General features: G+C 43.4%; 1 protein-coding gene across 2 annotated transcripts in view; it reads left to right on the forward strand.

Annotated features, from left to right (window-relative positions):
* Positions 1 to 10,800, forward strand: part of LOC138665325 (zona pellucida sperm-binding protein 1-like) — a 158,724-nt gene extending 147,924 nt beyond the window's left edge. For both annotated transcript variants that reach the window (XM_069752703.1, XM_069752702.1), the window contains exons 11-12: positions 9,455 to 9,535; positions 9,607 to 10,800. In XM_069752703.1, coding sequence (XP_069608804.1) covers positions 9,455 to 9,535; positions 9,607 to 9,737 — 212 coding nt within the window. In that variant the 3' untranslated portion in view covers positions 9,738 to 10,800. The remainder of the gene's footprint in view (positions 1 to 9,454; positions 9,536 to 9,606) is intronic.
* Positions 10,801 to 10,938: the final 138 nt, after the last annotated feature.

The raw sequence follows: 10,938 nt of genomic DNA on the forward strand, positions 1-10,938 counted from the left end.
GTTGGCGCTGTTAGGCCAGAGTCACACTTGCGAGTGTGATGTGAGAAACTCGCGCATCAATACCCGGCGGGTACAGGAGTGTGCGGCTGCATGTATTTCTATGCAGCCGCACACTCCGGTCCCGAGTGCTGGCGGCAGTGCCCGGGTATTGATGCGAGAGACTCGCGCAAGTTTCTCACATCACACTCGCAAGTGTGACCCCAGCCTTATACTGATTAAAATTATACCTGGGTTGATGAAATCTGTCTTGTGGTTTAATCTTTATTTGTAGTTTTCAGTTAATGAGATTCTCATGCTTCAGGGCAGCCTGTGGTCCTCTGCTTACATATTCATCTTATGACAGGTTACTGATCCTTCAGTGACCTGCCACCTATTTTACATGCTACATATACTATTGTGGGGTTAGGAAAAAAAAAAGTAACTTCATCAAAGTAGAGCTGGCAGCGGCACCTGCACTGTAGTATGATACATGTCCATATGTCTCTATAGTTTGTCTATACTATTGTGGGGTAAAAAAAAAAAATTTGGCTCCATCAAAATGGTGCTTGCGCAGTAGCATCTATCAGAACGCGATAGATGCTACTGCGCCGGCGCAATTTTGATGGTTCCAATTTTATATTTTTTTTTATCACCCTAATGTAGGCATAAAGCATAAAGGCATGGATCATGCTGCAGCACAGGCACCGCTACTACTGGCGCCATTTTGATGACTTTACTTTTTTAATTTTTTTCTAAACCCACAGTAGTATATGCCGCATGTAAAATAGGGGGCAGGTCATTGAAGGATCAGTGACCTGTCATAAGCCCGTACAGATGCATATGTAACCAGAGCACCACATAAAAATCCCAAGACCCCGCCCCACCCCAACTGGCCGCCCTGAAGCACGAGAATCTCATTATCTGAAAACTACAAATAAAGATTAAACCACAACTACAAGATGGATTTAATCAACCAATGTATCATTGTAATCAGTATAACGGTGCCGACCTGACAGTGTCTGTAGTTTATTGAGCAAAATCCCGCTGTAAGGTTCGTTTTAAAGGGAATCTGTCACCAGGTTTTTACCAGCTAATCTGAGATCAGCATAATGCATAGAACCGTATTACAGCAATGTCGTTTTCTTCTGTAGTTTTGATCTGCTGCTAAAAGTGATTTATCACTACAGGACTAGTAAATTTACTATCATGTAGAACTCCATATTAATGAGCTCTGTATAACCTCGCCTCTACCACTGATATGACATAAGGGTATACGTGACTCAGGGGAGCTTCACTAACGACCCCTTGATCCTCCACTCCTTAACGAAGCACTAAAAGGTCCAATCCCTTAACACTAAACAAAATCTCCCCCCCCCCCAATAAACACATTAGACATATTGGATTTAAATGGCCACAGCAGCCTTTATTAGCATTTAATACAAAACAAATCATAACAGTAACCTCCCGAGGAAAGGGGTGTTGTCCTCGAAACCCCAACAATGTAAACCTCAAATATCCAAATCCCAACTTTTGGCCCCTCTGGTTGTCTTACCCCCAGCCGCTATGCACCAGCTCAGAGGCAAATAATGACTAACCTGGCCAAAGCAAAAGACCAGTTCACACGTCACTTGGGTATCTCCTCCACGGCATTATCCAAACAAACCCCGTCCAATTAAATTCCCCCAGGGGGGAGTCCAGGACCTTTCAAGATCACCACCACCAATCTGCCATTTCCACATTCCACCAACTTCAAGGACCCCCCTGCCACCAACATTAATGTTCTGACACCTTAAAGATTTATGTCCCCCCAATACTTATGGCTGGGGGCCCAGTATGGCCTTTCTGAAAGCTTTCTGTGTACACTGTACATATGTAGGGTGGGTAGAAGATGACGTTGTGACAACAGAAGTTGATTGAAATTGTTTGTTGATTTGTGTGATCAACAAGGTTCTATTGTATTCTTTTGGCCGGCATTGTGATTTTTGGTTCTCCTAGAGACTCTGTCTCAAGGCTGTCCATGGGAATGGGGGAGGCCTGTCCACTAGGGGGACCATTACCAGTATAGGGATACAGTTTGCACTACACAGGAAATCATATAGTTAATTCATGGGATTGGCCCACTGGTTGGGATGGGCTACATTAATTTATAGGGGAAGCACTTCCTGCAGTGGAGAATTAGTCAAGAGCTGAGTGAGGCATTTAGGAGAGTCAGGTGTGTGGTAGTTCTGAGGAAAGTTCTAGAAAATGATGGGGTCAATGTGTTCTAAGAAAACTGATGCAGCAGAGGCAGAAGGGTTCTTGCAGTACAAGTTTCCTAACAATAGGAAGTCATACCCCATGCTTTGTGTGGACGGCGGGACAGTCTTTGGCCTAGGGCTCAGAAGAGATATTTAGTGTTGTCTGTCTCCCTGATGAAGATGAGAGAGAAAAAAGCTCATTCCTTGATGAGGAAGATGTCAGCTGGGTCACAGCGAAAGCGAAGTATGCTGAGCTTCACGGAAACTTATGTCGGATAGGAACCTCCTGGGACCAACAGAAGATGTTGAAGCAGGTGCAGGTCGGACAGAATTGAGGCAAGGACTGATTATACACAGGACCAAGGGAACATCACCAGGATGGGACTGTCTCTCAGTATGTATGCTGCTTCTGTGTATATCCATATTACACAGGACAGACAAACCTGTTGTACTGGACCTATGGTCTCATGTCATATCTGAAGCCAGACTCTGTCCTATGGACGGGGAGGTGACAAGAACTCCCGAACATCAAGTGAGTGAAGAACAAACTCCACAGCACCACACACCTGTCTGACTCCTGTTTAGAAGAGGGGTTTTAGGACAAAGTCAGTTCCGGCCTACAGAAAACCTGCCCTGTCCTCCTCTTTCAGGTAACCCTGCTCACAACGCCACTTGGAGTGGACAGGGCCGGTTTGCTGTGGGCTGGAACTGACTTCTCTTCATCCTGAAACCTCTCTTCTAAACAGGAGTCAGACAGGTGTGTGTGGTGAATGTGACATCGGTCTTTATTTGTACTCAGTAGTTCTGGGTACTTTTCCATCCATGGGATCAGATCCATCTGCTGCTACAGATATGACAGGAGGTCATAGGTCCGGTTCAACAGGTTCGGCTTTACTGTGTAATAAGGAATAAGGATACAAGCAGTTGCGGCATACATATTGAGACCATCCCTTCTTGGTGATGTTCCATTGGTCTTGTGTATAACCAGTCCTTGCCTCTGTCCTGCCCAACCTGCCCCGCCTCAACATCTTCTGTTGGTCCAGAAGCCTGCTATCTGGCATAAGTCTCCCTAAGACTCACCATCCTTCTCTATTCACTGTGACCCAGCTGACCTCTTCCTCATCAGGGAGGTAGACTTGATGCTCAATGTCTCTTCCGAACCCTAGGCCCAAGACTTTCCTGGCGTCCACACAAAGCGTGGGACGTGACTTCCTACTCTTAGATTTGTACTGCCAGAACCCTTCTGCCTCTGCTGCATCAGTTTTCTTAGAACCAGTTGACCTCATCATTTTCTAGCACTTTCCTCAAAACTACCTCACACTCCTGACTGTTCTAAGCTCGTCCCTTGGCTCTTGATGAAGAATAATAATAATAATAATAATAATAATAATAATAATAATAATAATAATAATAATAATTTTTATTTATATAGCGCCAACATATTCCGCAGCGCTTTACAAATTATAGAGGGGAATTGTACAGACAATAGACATTACAGCATAACAGAAATACAGTTCAAAACAGATACCAGGAGGAATGAGGGCCCTGCTCGCAAGCTTACAAACTATGAGGAAAAGGGGAGACACGAGAGGTGGATGATAACAATTGCTTTAGTTATTCGGACCGGCCATAGTGTTAAGGTACTGTCACACTAGACGATATCGCTAGCGATCCGTGACGTTGCAGCGTCCTCGCTAGCGATATCGTCCAGTGTGACAGGCAGCAGCGATCAGGCCCCTGCTGGGAGATCGCTGGTCGGGGAAGAAAGTCCAGAACTTTATTTCATCGCTGGACTCCCCGTAGACATCGCTGAATCGGCGTGTGTGACACCGATTCAGCGATGTCTTCACTGGTAACCAGGGTAAACATCGGGTAACTAAGCGCAGGGCCGCGCTTAGTAACCCGATGTTTACTCTGGTTACCAGCGTAAAAAAACAAACAGTACATACTTACATTCAGCTGTCTGTCCCTTGCCGTCTGGTTCCTGCACGGAGTGCTGGCCGTAAAGTGAAAGCAGAGCACAGCCACAGCGGTGAGTCACCGCTGTGTGACTCACCGCTGTGCTGTGCTTTCACTTTCACTTTACGGCCAGCACTCAGTGCAGGAACCAGACGGCAAGGGACAGACAGCTGAATGTAAGTATGTACTGTTTGTTTTTTTACGCTGGTAACCAGGGTAAACATCGGGTTACTAAGCGCGGCCCTGCGCTTAGTTACCCGATGTTTACCCTGGTTACCGGGGACCTCGGGATCGTTGGTCGCTGGAGAGCTGTCTGTGTGACAGCTCTCCAGCGACCAAACAGCGACGCTGCAGCGATCCGGATCGTTGTCGGTATCGCTGCAGCGTCGCTAAGTGTGACGGTACCTTAAGGCTCGGGTATTCATGTAAAGCTGCATGAACCAGTTAACTGCCTAAGTATGTAGCAGTACAGGCACAGAGGGCTAATAACTGCATAAAGTGAATGAGAACATGATGCGAGGAACCTGATGTTTTTTTTTTTTTTTATAAATAGGCCACACAGGGATCGTTAGGTTAATGCATTGAGGCGGTAGGCCAGTCTGAACAAATGAGTTTTTAGGGTACGCTTAAAACTGTGGGGATTGGGGATTAATCGTATTAACCTAGGTAGTGCATTCCAAAGAATCGGCGCAGCACGTGTATAAAGTCTTGGAGACGGGAGTGGGAGGTTCTGATTATTGAGGATGCTAACCTGAGGTCATTAGCAGAGCGGAGGGCACGGGTAGGGTGGTAGACTGATACCAGGGAGGAGATGTAGGGTGGTGCTGAGCCATGGAGTGCTTTGTGGATGAGGGTAGTAGTTTTGTACTGGATTCTGGAGTGGATGGGTAACCAGTGTAATGACTGGCACAAGGTAGAGGCATCGGTGTAACGGTTGGTGAGGAATATGATCCTGGCTGCAGCATTCAGGACAGATTGGAGCGGGGAAAGTTTGGTAAGAGGGAGGCCGATTAGTAGAAGGTTACAACAGTCCAGACGAGAATGAATAAGTGAAACAGTCAGAGTTTTTGCAGAGTCGAAAGTAAGAAAAGGGTGAATTCTAGAAATGTTTTTGAGATGCAGGTAAGAAGAGCGAGCCAGTGATCGGATGTGGGGGGTGAATGAAAGGTCAGAATCAAGGATGACCCCAAGGCAGCGGGCATGTTGCTTTGGAGTAATGGTGGAACCGCACACGGAGATGGCAATGTCAGGCAAAGGTAGGTTAGTAGAGGGAGAAAACACAAGGAGTTCAGTTTTTGACAGGTTTAGTTTCAGATAGAGGGAGGACATGATGTTAGAGACAGCGGTAAGACAATCACTGGTGTTTTCTAAAAAGGTCGGTGTGATATCAGGAGAAGTGTATAATGAATACTCCACTGTAGGAAGTGCTTCCCCTATAAATTAATCTAACCCCTCCAAACTAGTGGGATAATCAAATGAATTAACTATGATTTCCTGTGTAGTGCAAACTGTATCCCTAAGCTGGAAATGGTCCCCCTAGTGGACAGACCTCACCCTTTTCCCAGGGGCAGCCTTAAGGTAGAGCCTCCAGGAGAACCGAAACACAATACCAGCCTTAGGAATAAAATGGAACTTTTTTTAATCACACACAAAAGTCTAGAACAAACAATATCAATCAACTCCTCCCCTGTTGCCACAACCTCTTCTTCTTCTACCCTTCCACCCCCCTTACACATAGGTAGAAAGATGCCAATCTAGTGTGCGTGGTTATACAAAACTGCACATTTAGCGATCTGGTAGTTCTGCAACAGATGAAACACGGATTTTATAAAAACTTCAGCAAGCTGCCCAGTATGTGACACATCACTGGAATCTGGGTTTCTGCCCCTACAGAATGCTCAGACGAATGGCAAAAATCTGGTGCCAGATTTTTTTTTTTTTTTATCTTTAAATAAAATTTATGCATGGAATCAATTTGTCTGTGTTCCGTGGGGAAACTGTATGAAAATGAACGCTCTCCTAGAGGGAAGAAAACTTTCGGTACTGTGTGTTATTTGGGGGTAAATGTTATTCCTCCCAAGCCCTTAGTTGCCTCAGCTGCTTGCACATTGCATTGAGGCATTGCTGCCCAACTCAAATACTCCGAGAATGCTTGGGCCCTCCATACACATTAGTCTAAAGTTGGCACAACCTGAATATTTCATGTGTATGGAAGTTTCCAGACTCATCAGTTGGGATGAAATGGATGGTCCGGGACTTTAAATTTAAAAACAGCTAACATAGAAAAACTGAAAAAAAACACATACCATAAGGATAGCCTTCCCAAAACCTGTCCGATGACAAATGCACTAGCAGGATGCCTTTATTAGTGGGGGCCTGCTGCATCCTGCTAGTGCATTTGTCATCAGATAGGTTTTGGGAAGGCTGTATCCTTATGGTATGTGGCTTTAAATTTAACCAGCTGGATCGCTTTATTTTTGGGAGAAGATTCCAGCAGTCTCTTGCCTCTCCATTAAATACACACAAGGCTTTGCGTTTTTTTCTGCAGGCAAAAAGGTGATCTCTTGGCAGTAAAATTACCCCAATTCAAAGAGCAGCATTTTTGCTTCGTGGCACTTTTTTGCATTTTTTTTTTCTTTTCATGGGTGAAAAAAAAACATTGAATTTGAAATCTGTAGTGTCAATTCTGTCATAGGGGAAAAAAGTGCATGAAATTTATGAACTCGCAGCTTTTGCTGCAATTGTAGAAAGCCGCTTTTTAACGCTGCAAAAAAAAAAAAAAAAAAACACTGATCATAGCCTAAATCCTCCGCTGAGTTTTTGTGTAGCACAGAGCCATAACAGAAAGCCTTTCATGGGTGGGGATGTGTAAGTATCAAGATACTCAGTTTTCTATAGTTAAGATCTGAATGGTTGCTGGTGTTGGCAACTGTTCGTTTTCCTTATTTACGGTGGCATGTGAAAGTTTGGGCACTCCTGGTCAAAATGACTGACTGAACAGTTAAACAGGTTGAAGATTAAATGATCTCCACAAAGGGGCTAAAGTTAAAGATGACAAGATAGAGGATTTAGTGCCGATAATGATAAAAATTCAAGGTGTTCAAATAAACAAGTGGTGTGGTTTAATTCAACGCGTTTCAAAGTTCAAATGACCACTTCCTCGGGACATAACCACAAGTGTACCTGGTATCTTGCCATATTGATACGGTCTCCTGCGAACCCATGAATCTGCTGCAGCTGGAATCCTCATTGAGATCTATATGCCTTACCAATAGATCTTAGGTTGGTGCAATTTGAATTAAATGAAATGTGTCCATCAGATAAGACCCTATTGCACTGATTTCTTCTACAGTTTATGCAAATTTAACGATTACACATTTCCTTTGTATTTTAGGAGTATATATATATATATATATATATATACACATATATATATATACACAATTTTTAAACAGGCTGCTTCACCCATGGAGATTTGTGTGCTCAGATGACTTTGATCAAGGTCTCAGACTTTAATTAGCCTGTTAGTTATAGCTTGCTCAGTATCATCATTAGGAAAGGCAAGGCTATGCAAATTTCCCAACTTTATAAAAATCCAGCTTCCTCTAACCTTGGGCCAAAAAATTGTAGCCACGGGTTCTTCTGAACAGCTGCCTAGCACTTTAGCACTAGGAATCTCACAGAACTGGAAGAATTTGCCATGAAAAAGTGGATGAAAATTCCTCAAACAAGAAATATGAAAAGACTCTTGGCTGGCTACAAAAAAAAAACTTACAAGCTGTGCTACTAGGTACTAACCATGCTTGGTGCCCAAACTTTTGCATCAGCTCATTTCATCTTAAATTTTAAAAATTAGAAAAAGGAAAAATATATAAGAAGCGGTGTAAGCTATCCAAGTAGTAGACCACTTCATTAATGGTTGGCAAGATATTATTTTACTAAAATTCTGTGCCTTTTTTTTTCTCCACACATTTGATTATTGTGGCCAAAGAGTTCTATTTTAACCTGATTGGTTCTCGAGACTTGTTTCCAAAATGTATCAGCCTTGATTACAGGTTCTTTTGCATGCTTCTAAAGCTGAATTTTATACTGAGGACACATGAGAGGTTTTCTTCTGGTAACTCTTCCATGAAGACCATATTTGTGCAGGTGTCTCTGAACAGTAGAACAAATGTACCACAACTCCAGAGAATGCTAAATGTTTCTAAAGGTCTAAGGCTAGGTTCACACTAGCGTTGCGCCGCCCTGCGTCGGCGACGCAACGCGCGACGCACGTAAAAACGCGCGCGTTTTGCGACGCGTGCGTCGTTTTTGACGAAAATCGGACGCACAGAAAATGCTACAATGTAGCGTTTTCTTGCGTCCGACGCTAGCGTCGGAAACAACGCACGTGGCAAAAACGCCACCAAAACAACGCACGCGTCCCCTATGTTAAACATAGGGGCGCGTCGCCGCTGCGTCGCCGGCGCAACAGCGACGCACATTGGCGGAACGCCAATGTGAACGTAGCCTAATGCAGTCAAGCGGGTGTTCTGATTTGCCTCTCTGGCAATCCTACAAGCAGCTTTCATTTAAATTTTGCTTGGTCTTCTAGACCTTATCTTGAACTCCACTGATCCTGTTAACTAGCATGTCTCTTGTTTACATTTTGAACTGAGGAAACACAGCTTGAAAACTCCTTTCTATTTTCTTATAGCCTTCTCCTGCTTTGTGGGCCTCCACCATTTTCATTTTCAGAGTGATCGGCAGCTGCTCAGAAGAACCCATAGCTACAATTTTTTTGGTACAAGGTTATAGGAGGCTGGATTTTTATAAAACTGGTTAAAAATTTGCATCACCTGGCCATTCCTAACAATGATGGGGTTATAGCTTGTTCACGAACAGGCTAAGGTCTGAAACTTTGGTCAAAATTATCTGCGCAAAATTATCTGAGCACACATCTCCAAGGGTGCACAAACACTTGCATCATCCCATTTATAAAAAAAAATTTTTTTAACAAAACAAAACTTTTTTTTCCCTAAAACACAAAGGAAATGTGTCATCTTTAACTTTAGCCCTTTTAGAGACCATTTAATCTTCAACTTGTTTAACTTTCCCTAGTCACAGTAATTTTGACCAGGGGTGCCAAACTTTTACATGCCACTGAATCTCCACCAGTTTTTATGCATCCAACTCAGTTTCGAACTAGGCACTTGTCAAATCAACTGCTAACGTGGTCAATGGCTCCTTCCCTACAGTGGTGGGCTTTGATGCTAACATAAGCAAAACTGTTTTTATAGGTCGCCGTGCTCAGAGTGATACTACTTTGTACGTGGTGGGCACAACTGGACCCCTGGTTCTCCATCGGGAGCAAGAATTAGGTAACTAAACTTTTAACCAAGGCTAACCATTATTCAAGATACTAATACAGGTCTTACAAATGTCTCCTCAGGAGTGACTAGTCTCCAGAACCTGACCTCAACCTTCCCAGGAGTCGTCATTGCTGTCACGTTCCTCCTCTTGGTGTTGCTTCTGCTGGTGCTCTTAAAGTTAAAAGTGATTTTGCACAGTAGATGTATCTGAATGCAAAATAAATGCATTTGTCCCTCGTGATGACATCGTTTTACATGGTCTATACGTCTAGCGATGACAAAACTGTTTTTAGAGAAAATCTGATCTGATGTCCTAAACCTCAAGCGGTTCTTTTTCTGGTATGTGACTTGTAAAACTGCTTATAGTCTTTGGTTATTTGTGGTAGCCTTGCCTATTACCATTTTTGCAGGGACTTAAAGGAGCTTTCCAGGCACTTGATACACTACCCCCTCAGGTCATGAACAAGTCATAAAGCTGTATATATTTAGCCCAGATTTCCTTTTAAGGAAGAGAATTTGTGTATTGGATCAAATTAGGTTCTGAGAACTCCAATGTACTGCACAACCTCTGAAACTATTCTCTAAGCATTTAAAGACCCCCAATGGCCTGCATTTTTTATTGTCACTATACATAATGGCCAGAGATCAGTACACTGATTTTCTTCATTGCTGGGCATGGGGAGTGCTGGGGTTGGTGTGAAACACTCCTCCCCTGCCTTTCCATTGGTGTGGGATAGACCAACTCCTATGACAACTATGCTGTGTCCATTTACAGCCAAAGCAACACGGGAGGTGTGATTGAGACTTGCCATAATTCTACGAAGCCATGCATGCCTCAATCGACCTCCGTGAGGAGAAATGGGAGCAGATGTCAGTATATAGTGACTATACCTTGGTCACACAAAATTGGGCAGAGACTTGCTTAATCACCATTTTTATTGGTGATCAAGAGGAGAGTTGTCTCAGCAGATGGTCTAATGCAGTGGCCTCTTACCTTGGACTCTTCAGTTATTCCAAAGTGCGATTGTAGGTGGTAGAGAGCCACAGGTTGGACATTTCTGGTGTAATGTATCAAAATGTGCATATAGGTTAATTTTTAATTCTCTGAATGTCACTGAGAAAGTAAAGCCCTGAACTTGTCTTATCCTGTAGTATTCCTTTTTAAAGGCTCTGATCTTACTGCTAGTTATTTACTTTCATCTTGATATTTCAGTCATAAAGCAATTGTTTTATTCTTTTGCTATATTTTTTTTTCTTGAAATAAAGATTAATTACAAAAAAAAGTGTGGCCTCTGAGATAATTAAACAGGAGCACATTTGATTCTCAAGGATTGGGTAGTGAAGCATGCAATGAATGCTGAGGAGGCCATGTGTGGAGTGTCGGACAGGTGCTAGCTTTCATGCATTGTTAA

The sequence above is a fragment of the Ranitomeya imitator genome, chromosome 2 (assembly GCF_032444005.1).
Source record: "Ranitomeya imitator isolate aRanImi1 chromosome 2, aRanImi1.pri, whole genome shotgun sequence".
Classification (NCBI taxonomy): Eukaryota; Metazoa; Chordata; class Amphibia; order Anura; family Dendrobatidae; genus Ranitomeya; species Ranitomeya imitator.